Source organism: Bombus pascuorum, chromosome 13 (genome assembly GCF_905332965.1).
Source record: "Bombus pascuorum chromosome 13, iyBomPasc1.1, whole genome shotgun sequence".
Classification (NCBI taxonomy): domain Eukaryota; kingdom Metazoa; phylum Arthropoda; class Insecta; order Hymenoptera; family Apidae; genus Bombus; species Bombus pascuorum.
In genome coordinates this window covers 10,967,999-10,982,641 of record NC_083500.1, presented here as the reverse complement: position 1 = coordinate 10,982,641, position 14,643 = coordinate 10,967,999, and the positions used below count along the sequence as shown (strand labels likewise).

At 32.3% G+C, this 14,643-nt stretch overlaps 2 protein-coding genes across 2 annotated transcripts in view; both read left to right on the top strand.

Moving 5' to 3' along the window:
* Nucleotides 1-503: 503 nt before the first annotated feature.
* On the top strand, nucleotides 504-5,586 carry LOC132913750 (zinc finger protein 37 homolog). Its single transcript, XM_060972282.1, has 3 exons — nucleotides 504-805; nucleotides 1,304-1,450; nucleotides 2,660-5,586. The coding sequence occupies exons 1-3, from the start codon at nucleotides 668-670 to the stop codon at nucleotides 4,526-4,528; spliced, it is 2,154 nt and encodes a 717-aa protein (XP_060828265.1). The 5' UTR covers nucleotides 504-667; the 3' UTR covers nucleotides 4,529-5,586.
* Nucleotides 5,587-9,539: 3,953 nt separating this feature from the next.
* Nucleotides 9,540-14,643, top strand: part of LOC132913749 (E3 ubiquitin-protein ligase Rnf220-like) — a 218,485-nt gene continuing 213,381 nt past the window's right edge. The window contains exons 1-2 of the mRNA XM_060972281.1: nucleotides 9,540-9,663; nucleotides 12,304-12,417. Of these exons, the coding sequence (XP_060828264.1) occupies nucleotides 12,304-12,417 (114 nt within the window). The 5' untranslated portion in view covers nucleotides 9,540-9,663. The remainder of the gene's footprint in view (nucleotides 9,664-12,303; nucleotides 12,418-14,643) is intronic.

Below are 14,643 nucleotides of genomic sequence, written 5' to 3'. Positions count from 1 at the left end.
TAAAATACCAGACAATTGCTGCTAGAATTTTTGAATATCCGACTTCCTGGTGCAAACTTCAGACCACTACATTGTTCAGGAAAATACGCATATGAATTATTCCATATACACATATTTCTTCGATTCATTCGATAATAAATATTTAATTAAAAAGAAAACAACATCGACTGCAATATAAAAATGTTAACATTTAAAATCATTTTCTAATAATAATATCTGTTCAAATACTTTTCAAGATTTTATAATTTCTCTGGAGGAAGTTGGAATTCAAAATAAGCATTTCTTTAAAAGTAAACTGCGTATATGTGTAACTGCATTGACACGTAAAGTATCATGCTTGTTCTAAATGTATGTTCTATTTGTAAAAGAAAATGTACACAGCACTTAAATGAAATGGAAATCATCAAAATTAATTAATCGATACAAATTGCTCTCCCCTAATTTATTATATGTTTATACTTAAACTGATACGTGTCAGATGTCGCTTCAGAATACCTGCGAACTATAAGCTCTATCTACAGTTAATGATTGAACTTTATGTTGACTGACGGTGATGTCCCATAGGAAACAAGACGCTAACCGGGAAATGTGAAATGCATTTATTTCTAAGTGAGCACGAACGTTGTGAAAATCTTATTTTACTAGTGTTAGGATATCGAAGGTAACGATGAATTGGGAAATTAGCTGTGCCGATATGTGTCGAGCGTGCATGAAAGTTGACGGCGTTCTTCTTCCTATGTACGATGACGACACGATTAGTCAAAAAAATTTGCCTAATAAACTTGCGGAACTTGCATCGATACAGGTTAGGTATAAAATATCATTTGGCTAATGTTTTCTGTCTTTTGTTTTGTTAAGTAGTCAGTCATTCTTTTATTATAGTTAATCGTGTATAAATTTGTAATTTTGTAACATAACCTTAAAATGGTGTTATCAAAGATTCATTTATTAGATATACCTGCTATTTATTCTGCGATAACAAGAATATACAGATATTTAAATGGAAAGAATCAACTTTGTGTTTAAGTTCAATTGAATGGTATTTATTCCATTGTAATCTAAATTTTGAGAAATAAACAAGTTGAACAAGTTTAATTTATGTTATGTTGCATAAAGTATTACCGTAAAGTTTTACATGTAGGACTAAAGTTATAAAAGAGATATTTATAATAATATTATATACAAATTTGTTGGTTAATAGTATATTATGTGAATATAACTAGAATTTCAAAGTAAAATGAGAGTTATTTTATTTTATTTATTTTTCTTATTTATTTTTCTTTAATTTATTTTTCTTAAATAGATTGACAGGTTTGATGGATTACCAAATATGCTTTGTGCAAAGTGTGCTTATCGCACAGATGCATTTTATGATTTCAAGCTGCAAGTTCAAGCTACTGAAAGGAAACTCCGCAAAATGTTTGAAACACAAATCCGCTATAACATAAAGGTAAGGTATCTGGCCTTTTTAATTATATAATTAAGATTTACATTATTTTAAAATGTAGTGATTTTCTTATGTTAAAATGTTTTGTAAATGCAAAAACATAAAATGTTTTTGATTTTCATATGCTATACTTTTTAACCTAAATACTGTTAATTGATTAATATTAGATTTATAAGTTCTAGTTGCATAATACATACAAAAACTTAATGTTTTATTATGCAATGTCTACATAACTGATTGATATTAACTTTTTGTTTTTAATTATATTACTTTGTTCAGTCTGGGTAAATAGATAGCTTTCATAAAAGTCTAGTGTAAATAAAAGAAAATGTAAATACGCGATATTAATATAAGGGTATATTAATACTGAATCCTAAAGAAGTTTATTTATTTGCAGACGTGTAATTATATTTACTTAATTTCTATTTGCTTGCGTATATATGTAATAAAGTAGTACTGAACAAATTTTATAGTAATCAGTGACTTATATTGAAAATAATGATGTTTTAAGAAGCTAAGGCAGTTGGAAAGGTTATTATTAAAATGAATTAATTAAATTAATTTGGTTAATCATTTAACATTAAAATTAATGCAAGTGTATACTAAGTACAGAATTTGATATGTTCCATAATTCTACAATTCGTTATCAAAAATTCGTGTCCAACTTTTATATTTTTAAAAAATTATATTTAAAATTATGTTTAAATATTATAAATATTTAAATATTTATAATATTTAAACTTTATACTTGTTTCTTTTGTTACTACGTAGGAAATATACCAGTGATATGGAACGAAATTTATTTGTTGCGTATACTAATTTATATGTAGTAAGAAGCTTATTGTTTCGCCCCAATTATAATTTAATCGTGTAGAAAGGGCTTTGCAATTGTATATTTTCCATGAAATCATCTAAGACGTACCAAATACAAAGATATTAGTGTGTAGGTAGTAAGAGGATAAGATAGTAATACGATAGTAATACGATACGCTCGTATTTTAGCAGCCAGTATTCGAAGAGTGAAGAATAATTTTTATTTTATTTGATTGTTTTTATTATATTATTTTCCCATAAAGGTTACCTTCCTTGTATTGATCCAATCTCAGCTATATGCTTGCATTTTCTTAATTTCGTTAACTTCGTCATAGCATGTAATTGCGCGTAATGTGGAAGCGTTAATATCGTTCCGAACTTGTTGGTATTATCTTTCAGGAGGAGGCAGTGGGCAATGATTTTGAACAAGACTGTTCAGAACAATTAGACGAATTGTTAGAAATTAAACTATTAGATAACAAAGAAGATATTAGGCCTACCAATGGTACGGATAGTTCGGAAGAATTTTTATCGGATCGAATTACTATAAACGACAAAGAAGAGCAAGCGTTGGAGCTCGACGTATCCGAACTGGTAGAAGAAAATGGCGAATTTAACAAGGCTAGCATATCTGGATTGAAAGGTATTATAATTTCGAAGTTGTCAGGGGCAGAGATCAATCAAGACAAACGACTGAAGAACGAGATACCTGATGAAATTTCGAAAATTTTGGAATCCCAGCAGCTTGATTATACCATAATGTATATACCGGAAGAGGTTTCTTTAGAGCATGTAGAGCACGTGAATACCCAGAATACGCTTCCTTGCGATACTGTGATCAAATTACATGATAGCAAAAAGATTACCGAGGCTGATTGTAATGGGAAGCGCCTACACGAGACGGCGGACACGGGAGAATTTCTAAATGCCGTGCCTAACGAGAAAATTGTGGAATCAAGGGTGGAAGATAATAATATCAGCGACGACGAGGGGGCCTGGAAACCTACGATTTCGGAAGAAAAATCCATGAAAAGACTAAATGAGAAAAACGCACGAAAACATTCGTCGGAATTGAATCAACAGGCGGAAGAGAGCGATGAATCTGATTCTGATTATTTTGTTGACCCGAAAGATAATATACTAGGTAGCTTGAATGATACAATAACGAGAATAAAGGAGATAAAACTGGGAGACGCGATACAGTATCAATGTACTCTGTGTTTACAAAACTACGATAAGCTGACGGGTGTCTTGTTACATACTATAGATAATCATGTTCCGAGTAGCGGTCCGTTCTTTTGTGTGGTATGCGAGAAAGACTGCCAGAGTCACAGAGAATTGCGTGCGCATGTTAAAACACATAGAGGCCAGTTTCCTTATTCCTGTTTCATATGTAACAAAGCATACACGATGAAGAGGTATTTAAAGAGACATATGGTGTGTCACACGGAGTTTCATAGGCATCGATGTCCAAAATGCGGCCTCAGATTCAAAGTTAAGTCAGAGTTGGAAGCTCATATTACAACACACATACGCGGTGCGCCTTATTCCTGTAGTCAATGCCCACGACTGTTCAACCACAAAGGTAACTATAAGCGGCATTTGATTACACACTTGGATCCGCAAGGTCTTCACTTACCCAAATATCCCTGTAAAGTTTGTGGAAAAAGATTTCTAAATAATCGCACTTTAGAGACACATATGCGCGTTCACACAGGTGAAAAACCGTTTAAATGCGATATATGTGGACGATCGTTCTCTCAACAAGGAAATTTGTTGAATCATGTAAGAATCCACTCAAACCCGCGAAGCTACACGTGCGAGGTTTGCGGAAAGCAATTCAACCAAAGGGCCACTCTGAGAGATCATAGTCTTCTACACACTGGAGAAAAACCATATGTTTGTAATGTTTGTGGAATAGCGTTTACTTTTAGCGCAGCGTTGAGACGCCACATGTGGACTCATACTGGTGGAAAACCATTCGGATGTGAAATTTGTAGCGCTCGTTTCGTGGGCAAATATGATTTACGACGACATATGAGGATACACACGGATAGACCGAGAACGAAACGAAGAAAAAACATGATCAAGTCGAACAATGAACAGGAAGCAATTAAAGAAGAAGATGTTACAGTTTCTGAACATCCTGATACAGAGTCCGTTTTAATAGAACAAGTTTTGTTAACGCAAAACGTTACGCAAGTTGTACAACAAGAGTCTGAGAAGGAAAATGTCGATGCTCTTTTTAATCTTATACAATATGGTTAATAGAACCTCTTCTTTTTACCACACTTGGATCACATAAGTACTGATTCTGCCTTTTTTAATTTAATAATATTTATTAGTATTAATTTAATAATATTAATATTAAGAATATGCAGTTTTTTGTTTGGTAATTGATTCTCATAAACATTAATTGAAAAATATCAAAAAAGCATCTCAAAATTGTCCATAATACGTAATTTGAAGGTATGATACAAAATTGCCATTATAAACTTTATATTTGGTGAAAATACTACGTTACTATATTTTCAGAAAATGTATATTGTTATTATTTAACGTTAACGATGAATATTCGTGATTCTAGAAATTTGTGATCTTGCAAAATGCTAGAAAGTAAAAGACATGCTTTTTATGATTTTTGTTCATAATATTTTTCTCATGAAGCTTATCTTTGAAAATTTCTTACTTTCACAAACTCTTCATCCATGTAGACGCAACACAGTAAAAATATTTAAACGTTATAAATTATGTACACTTTCATTTTTAGTTCCATTTGAATCAGTATGAAAAGGTATTATAGAAGTGGTAGATAAATGTATTTTAGTTGATTAAGATGTGTTGATGTGTAAATTGTATTGAGTTAGACAATTATCTTTATCCTCTATTCATAGATAGATATTCCATCTTCTATCATAATGCACATGAATGTACACAATAGATATGTACTTTAGATATATACAATGACGTAGATGTGATCCACATAATATAATTATATATTTCAACACATTTGTTGTTTGTGTTCCTATATCATGAGTTTGTAAAATAAATGCATTATCGTATTAATTTATAGATATATTTCACGGCAGTATCTGAAAAATGAGCGAATGTATATGACAACAAAATGGATCATTGGAAAATGTATAAGCATATTTCAATATTGTTATTGATCGGCGGTAAAGATATAAATGAAAAATGTAATGTATAAGATAATAGTGAAAGTTATTTATATTATATTATTTATTAATATTAGACACGTGTAGTATGAGATAAACATAAAATATGTACATTGAAATACCAAAATATATAGATCATAATTCATTTTATCAGCATAGTTGGATGCAATCGACCTGATTTTGCTTTAATTGTTCAATTACAATTAAAGTAATAATGCAAACCTAAACTGTACATATGTGCGAAAAAAAGGTTTATTGTAATGCAGCTTTTTAACTGTACTCTTTTGTATGAATTTATCATTTATTGGGAAATTAATATTTTAACTATATAAGAGTAGTAAAATTGGTGGAAAATAGATATTATTTAAGTAATCTGAAATTGAATTCAATGAAATTCATAAATCTAATTACATGATATTACCATATTCAATTATTATGTAGCTTAAAGGAAATCTATATGATTCGTGTAGTTATAATTTTGTAAAAGACTGTGGATGTTTTAGATAAATATAATTTTATTAATTTTTCAAATGCTGAGAATAGGATTAATACCAAGTGTCAATGGTTATTGTCATCTCCTTAATTGATATAAAAATATATTATTTAAAAATTGTGTTCAAAATTATTAGATTTAATTTGTATATGCAAATATAATATAAAACATTTGCACATGTCTAATAGTAATAGATACTACATATTTATTTTTAAAATAATCTGTGCAGTTGATTTAAGATTAATGTATACCGAAACGTTTACAACACAGAAGTATTATATTTTCAAATATATATAAGATTTTTTCCTTTACAGAAGAATCAAATTTTTTCATATTCGATCAAAAGTGTATTCCATATTATTTTTATAATTGCATAAATTAATATACAATGATCACTGAGAGTAACAAATATTGTATAAAGTATGTATATAATGCTTTTTATAGTATATTATATACAGTATATTTTAAAACCTATGATTTGCTATTATAACTACATAAATATATAAATATATCGAATAACAATAGATAAGACATTTGTGAGTGAAGAAATGTCACTACACATCTGTAAATTTATGTATTTTTCAAGTCTAAAAAAGATTTGAATTATTTAATATACTGCTCCTTACTTTAAATTTTCTGTCCAATTTTTTCTAGTTTTTCTTTTCGTGATATTAATCAGCATTAGGAAGCTATATATGTTTACAAATATTATAAAATTAATTGTAAATAACTTATAAAAATTATCAAATAATATTTGGGAGTGCTATAAAAATAATTAAAATAATAATAATAATAATATAATAATAATAAAATTTTTTTCGATATGTTCAAATGTTACTAATATTCAAATAGCAATAAACGCGCGCGGGAACTTGCGTATTGAAGTAGAAAAGAACGCGCGCGACGATTCATATGGAAGGTGATGCTTGCGCGAGTGATTTAGTGAAAATTCACCACCTCTGTCGATGTTATCAAAAATGATTCTTCCATTATGAGGATCAATAATTTAGTAATTTTTCGTTTTTTATACTATACTTGCACTCTCAATAATTTATTATAGGATCAAATATTATTATTTGTACATATATTTTTACAGGTTAGAACTTCGTTTATACTTTCATGGTATTAGTTTTCATCTTATAACTAAGTAACAACATTTGAAATGATGCTTATTGACAAGAATAGCTATATAGTAGCCAAAAATCAGTTTGACCGGTGGATGCTGATCGAAAGTGATGGTATGTATAAAAAATAACGATAATTCTAAAGTAAAAATTTTCTCGAAAACGAAAGAATCTATATATTACAAATATTTCAATATGTAATAAGTTAGAAATTTTACTGGGATTTTACTTTATCGTTTATAGAGACATACAATTCTATATTTCGTCCAAAATAAAAATAATTTATAATTCTATATCTACATTAGATTCTGATCTCAACCGATACTAACGTTGTACTCCTATTCTGCACTGAATCGACAACATCGCATGTGACTCGAGAATGATAAAGGGATTGCTTGGTTCCTTAAATCGTAAATCATTAAAAAGCGTTGCATGTCAGATTTAATCTGTTCTTTGTTATGATTTTATAACGTCATTGTGTTTGCCAATTTTCATAGATTTCGATGATTATCGTTTGCCGAAACAATAATTTTCAAGTTTCTGTCGGTAATATATATATTTTGTTTTTTTCTTTTTTTTTTTTATTAAGATTTGATCATAATTTGGTATAGAATGACGTCAAGTAAAGTTTTTAAATTATTCGAGTAATAAACAGTTTTTTATATGCATATATATGTGCGTGCTATGTTTAATCTATAATACTTAGTTACAATTTCTCCACAACAGAGGGAGGCACTTCATAGGTTGGTTGATTTTGGTATGTAAAGGTATTGTTTATTTAAAATATTTTTTATAACAATATATTATTATTAATATAGAGATAATTAGTTGGCTAGATACTTTTTCCATAGTGAAATATTGTTGCAATTATTTAAATAATTCCGAAACTACAAAATCGATAAAAGGTTTAAATACATGCTAGTGTTTGTTTTAAATATGTGCTATAATTTTCTTACATATTTATTTTCAAAAAATAGAGTAAAAAGGTATTAAAAATGGATTTATAGAGATAGACACGAATCAGGTTCAGCAGGTTTCTTAAATAATGTTGAAATATTTTATATATTTAATAAATAGCATTTTTAAAATTTTGCCTAATTGAGGTTAATGTTACTAATCATCTCGTTAAAATTTAGTTAATCCTTTTTCGTTAGAAATTTATACCGTAATAAGGTATATTATGAGGTTAACAATATGTGCACATGTATATAAGAAAGTATATTTTTTACGTTTTCTGTTAAAAAAAAAATATACATATTTATTTTTGTTTGTCATAGACTTGTCGGTCTTTTATCTGCGAAGTTATAAACGTAAAATTACATATAATTGAAATATTTTAATAGCTTTGCATTGTAAATTACATTTAAATATTTTGACCTTTTTAAGGTAAATGAAAGTATAATCAACTGCAATTATTCGTTATCACGAATACTGTAACTATATCGAGTGTCTCATTAAAAAAATGTTCCTTACTTAAAAATGCATATACGATAGCGTAAATTTTTCTTTCAGTGTTAGACTTAACATGTCGCATATTGTAGTTTGTAATAATATGATCATAAAATGGTTATAAAATTTCAAGTGAAGTATGATTCTTATCTTCTCTGAAATTTTATATTTTAAGGATAAATATTTGCGAATATAAATAAACGTATTTATTATCGCATTAAATAACTTAAAAACTTCAATTTGCCAGGCTCTTTTATTAAATATTACTGTAATAACAAAATATTTTTATTAAAAAATTATTTTTTCGTCAGTAACACTTTGTCATATTATTTCATACACATAAATGTTTATTAATGACAATTATTGCACAGAATAAACATTGATGCATTTGTATGTAAAAGAAGATCAAAAGACGTTTTTTAAAATTTCAATATCTCGTATGTCTATATTTAGAAAATTTTTTCTATCACTATCGCATTTTATTCCAACATAATTATACCGTTCGAAGAATCTACTTATAACTGTTATTACTTTTCAGACTCGAGATGAACGATAAAATGTTAACAGCGAAATATTTGTCACAATCGTACTGGATAATTACATAAGCGGACCATTTTAAACAAGACGCTCTATACAACTGATCATACTATGAGGTAATATTCAACGTATTTATTACACTTTTTCACAAGACCCGTAACGACTAATAAGAAAAGAAAGTTTCGTAAAAGGCAGATTGTATACGTCGCATCAAACGATACAAGATGTTACCAGTCGCGCAGTCAGCGCCCGATTAAACCTCGTTGCGTCGCGGGAACGGTTGCGCATTGAACGTGTGCGCATGTCGCGCGTGCGCGCTACGAAAGTGGTGCTACAGTGGCGCCAGTAATGGCGGCGGAAAACACGCGCGCACGCCAGCACCGCCGCCGGTTTGTTTCTCCACGCCTCTACCTCGCCTCCACCACCGCCACCGCCACCGCCACCGTTCTCACGACTCGCGGGTAAGTACCCTCACACTCCAATCAGTCTGCACTCGCATGTCCACGAGGTTGCTCGCACGGGCCTGGCGCCTTCCTCTTGTACTCACCCCTCTCTTGCACCTGGCTCACCACGTTTAGTGCATTACCAGAAACCCGTACCCGGGTGACCGAGCCACTAGTTGAGGTACTCGTCGGGTATTATCATTCGTCGAGAGGTTAGGTCGGAGTGACCTATAGTGGCGGGATTATATGACTCGTTTGAATTTGAATTCACCCGCGTCGCATCGTTCCGTCCATTATCGTTCAGTTAACTTTTTCAAATACGTTGTAACGTGATTAACGGGTTTCGTACGACAGGCCACGACAGCTGTCAAACGAGTTTACGAGTTTATCGGAGGTTTACGCCGTACGTCGAACCGCGTGACAGCTCACGCGTTGAGGTTAGGTTGTTCGCTGTCTAACGCGCCTTTTTCGAATAGATTCCTCGCCACGTTACACGGTAAATCGATTTATGCGGATATTAGTGCGAAGGAACTGTTAGTGATAAGAACACGTTTCCTAAGCAACGGATAAGAGAACAATGGGATCCGTGAAAATAGAGTGAATGTTTTCGAACGGTCGTATTTCGTGCAGTGACTTCTTTGGTGTACAGCAAAATGTACGCGTGATGGTGATTAATATATACGCGCATTCTATACACATTTATACACATGTACACATATGAAAGATATAAATGCATACGCATTTTTATTTTTCATCGATCTTGAAATGTTGACAACTGATCAAACCAAGGTTAGCCTGTTGCGTCGTTGCGTTGCCAGTGTTCATTTTTAGATGATTCGTCCTCGAAATTTGAAGGCGTTTCTAATATCTCTGATAATATTTCGGCACATGCGTATCTTTCCTCTTTATGCTTAAATACACACGAATATTAAATAATCGAGTAATTAACTTGGCTAAATTTATCAAACGTTATAAAGACAATGTTTCTCGTTGTACGTTTTAATATCTTTAGTAGAAAGGATTTGCTACAGCATGTAAGAATAAATCATAGGAATAATTGGCAGAATATAAAATGATACTGGATAGCTACTAAGACATGGATTTTTTAACGTTATATTTTCAGTATATTGTTATGAATTTTCCAAAGTTAAATTCTCACTACGTTATTTCCTATTTATATTAAATATTTAGCATAAAAAGAAAGAGATTTTATAAAAGGTAAAGTTATGAAATCCGAGAGTAATTTTCATTCGTTATTGCTCACTGGTTGTACAGAAAATAAATAACCGCTGAAAACATTGGTCGATAGCATACGATTTAACGAGTATATTACAAAGATTAGCTTTGAGCGATGCAGCATGGATAATCGTACGTAGAATATTAAAACGGTAAATTTTTATTGAAAAACCAATTCCTAAAGCCAGAAAATTCGACTACTTTCTCGAATTTCAGTCCTATCTTTTCGCTGAAATTCAGCGGTAAGTAATATTATTGTGTAATGTAACGCGAATTGCAATTAAATTTCGATGACGATAATATACAGAGTGACGCAAATTGTTAAACGTCGTTATGTTAAACAAATAAACGTGAACACCCGCAAAGCATCGAAACACACGGGTTTATTCGATTGCTCTGCACTTCTTTCCGATGCCTTCCGACGCCTACTTTATTCCATTTTTCCATATATTTGATCTAACGAGAAAGAAAAGTTGATACAACTGCGATCGATGCAGTTGCTCGTGGATCAAATTCGATAGCTCTCGTTGAAAGACTAGAAGGAGCAGAAATCGAAGTCATTTGATGGTCGAGTCATTAACTATATCGTGTTCGATTGTCTTGAATAGCTACAATTACTATATCGCGTTATCTTGTTTTGCCTGCTGTTTCCTTTATGGCTTTCTATCAGTCGCTTTCCGGTAATTAATATATGCTAATTACAAACATTTAAATATGTAACTTGTAAAATCTATTTAAAAAAGTTCTTGAATATCTTTCGCTCGCGTTCTCTCTATTTTGTACTCGACTCTTTTCTCTAAATAAAATATTTTTCTCTCCCTATAATCATTGGAAGACGAATATTTTCTTAAATTTCAATGTCAGTACGTTGTGGATATACGAGAAGTTTAAAACCGAACAATATTATATACCGCGCAAGACGACGAGCTATTTGCTAATCGAATCTCGTTCATAAATATCTCGCTTTCTAGATTTTTAAGCAAGTTTGAAAGCAAAAGAAGTCCGAGGAATTCTCGACGCGCGAATTTCTATCACCATACATTATTCAAGCATTTCTCCATACTATCTACTAAAATAATTATATTAAACGGAGATTTCAGCTTGCCAGTACCTAAAGAGGTTGAGCAAAAACTATTTGAATAAACTCTCGTAAGTACTGTTTCCCACCAAGTCGAATTCCTTACGATCATTCCCGGCGCATACTTCTAATTTCTCTGTTTGAATTTCCAGCCACAGATTACTTGGAATATAGAAACATTTCCTGTGAATATCATTTGTATCACTAACGAAGAAATTTAATATCGCTGCTACGCCAATTCTTATTTATAAAATGTTTGTCTGTGAAAAATCCACAACCAAAGCACCTGTACGAATATATAACGACGCTGGATTTGGTATTAAACAGTACTTACAAAAGCAACACACACACTTTACACACTTGTCATCCACCACTCACCGTCGTGTCGCCATGTCGTTGATCGAATTTCGGTATTTTTTCACCGCGGTTTAACGTGTCGAAAAATCGGTACGCGCGAGGATGGTCCAAGGAAGATTGAGAAATGGAACACGCCGATATCTGTTCTAGATGGATAATTCTGCGTATGTGCCGAATCATCTACCGCCGCCATCCCTGGTCGTGTTTTCACAGGCCGGGGGGCTGCCGGAGGCTCTGAGAATGCAAAGACCCTTCAATCCACAAGTTAGTGTCCCATCGTCCTTACCTATACGCCTAAGCCTGTCTTTGCTTTTCTACTCCTCTTTGTTTACCTATGCGAAGATCTGGTGAAAATAATATTTCCGACAACGCGTCACAGAGCGACGAGTAGCCCGGTATTCTCCTAACACGGCTTCTTTTCTCTTCCTTTCTTTAAAATCGTTGCCTCTTCACAATTACTGTAGCTTAACGCGCGTATAGGGAAATTTGTACGCTGATAAATCTTATAATAATTTATCGTTTCACGATCCTTTTTATTTCCAATTTTTTAAGGACCAGATTTCAATGCCGTTGTCACCTTCTACGAATCTTTTTCTTTTGTTAGATTCCTCCGCCTTTCCCATGTTCTTGTTAAATCGTTGCTCCAGTGTTTATAATTACCGTTGCTTGATCCTTGTTCCAAATATTATTTTGACCAGTCTGGGCAGAACTGTTGTAACTAAAACAGGACGGGTACTTGAAATTGACATTCTAACGTTAACTATGGCTTTAAGAAGGAAGAGAGGAAGATATTTATAATTATTAACTATTTAAACCTTTATGTAATAGACTTTTTGCACACGAAACTCGGTGACTAGAGTGACACAACGAGGATATAGGAAAAGAGATTTTTACATGGAAATAAAAAAAGGAACGTTATTCTCTGGCGATATACGTACTTTGGATAATTTATTGCGAATTCATTTTCCTACTATATCATAGTGAATAATAAAAGGCTGCTGGCCGATCTTTATGCTTCGAAAAATGTCAATTTCAATGGACCAACTGCAGTTGCAATCGTTTCCACCGCAGCCGCTTTATGCACACCAATGGTAATTAATGCACGCTTTGAATAGGGATTTTGCTGAATGTGTACGAACGAATGTAGTACATATATGCATGCACGATTCGTAGAGAACAAGTTGTTGTAGACAATTCATTATTTTACATTTTGATGGTAATGTAAAGAAGCGTAATTATATAACCACATTGGCGATGCGTCGCAAACTATCGTAAGTATCAGTTATAATCTGTAGATGTATTTACATCGAAGTGTCACCATGACAAAATCTTACTTTAGTAATTAACGAACAAACACGGTACGTTTTATCTTAATGAAGACAGCGTATAGTTTTATAGAGCGTACAGGAACATCCTTGCGAATGATCGTAAATACTTAAACAGATTTGTATTTGATCCAAAGCCAGTTGCTTCTTATCGCGTTTACCCACGTAAGGTGTAATATGTATGCAAAGAAAGTTTACGAAACAGCAAAGGGAAAACCGAAAAGGGAATCTATGTTGGCAGAGTTAAGAAATGACTCGTTGGTATAGGTATACAGCTGTACCGGTTTGTAATTAAATGGTTGCCTAAAACAGAGGCGATTATTCATCGATAGGAAGACAATGAAATAATATCCATCGGAGCGTTGGAAAATGTATATTTTTAAAGTGTTTATTAACGAGCTCGTTTAAATACACGTCACAGAGGGATATTGTATTATTGAAACCGATTGCAGTGTATGCTTGGAATAAAAATAGGGGCTCGCTACCTTTCGAGACACGTACAAAACGATTGATTGGAATCGGATAATAAAACGTGGCAGCATATCAAAATTCGGTGCCGTTAAAAAATGAGATAATTTCGTTGGAAATTAATCGCGGCGGAACGACGAAATTTGTACGCGTTTTTGATCAGAGAAAGAGAGTGGAAGAGGGAAAAAAAATCTTGTAAATATGCAAAAACGCGTGGCTATCGACCCGTCGGTAGTTTCAAAAAGACAATTACCATATCGTAACTGAAAAACTACGTTGTAGTCGATCGTCTGGAAAAACTACAATTTTCACGATTACGACACCTTGCCCGCTCTGTGTTTTCTTCCTTTACTTTTGTCGCTTCTCGTCGGTTTTTGGTTTCAGTGACTTCTAGCAACGAAAACACGCGACCATCGCAAGCATTTAAATTCAACTTGATTTTTCGTAATTCAATTTTATCAGAGAAAAGCACATCTCGCTCGGTGAATTGCGAGAAGCTGACGAAAGCGTTCGGAAGCTTGCAGAAACTTTATACGAACGTATCACGACAATTCTACGAAACATTTTGAAACAAATGTAGTTTCCGACAAATAAAAAGATATACCCACGTTTCTACGTATTAGCGAGACTGTCCTTAACACTAGTTCCACTCTTTCTTCGTTAACTTTCTTAATTAACATCCACGGACATCTTCAAA

Coding starts and splice junctions, on each gene's coding strand:
- LOC132913750 (XM_060972282.1), top strand. CDS start 668: ATGAATTGGGAAATTAGCTGTGCCGATATGTGTCGAGCGTGCATGAAA. Junction 806..1,303: donor CGGAACTTGCATCGATACAG/GTTAGGTATAAA, acceptor TTTCTTAAATAG/ATTGACAGGTTTGATGGATT. Junction 1,451..2,659: donor AAATCCGCTATAACATAAAG/GTAAGGTATCTG, acceptor ATTATCTTTCAG/GAGGAGGCAGTGGGCAATGA.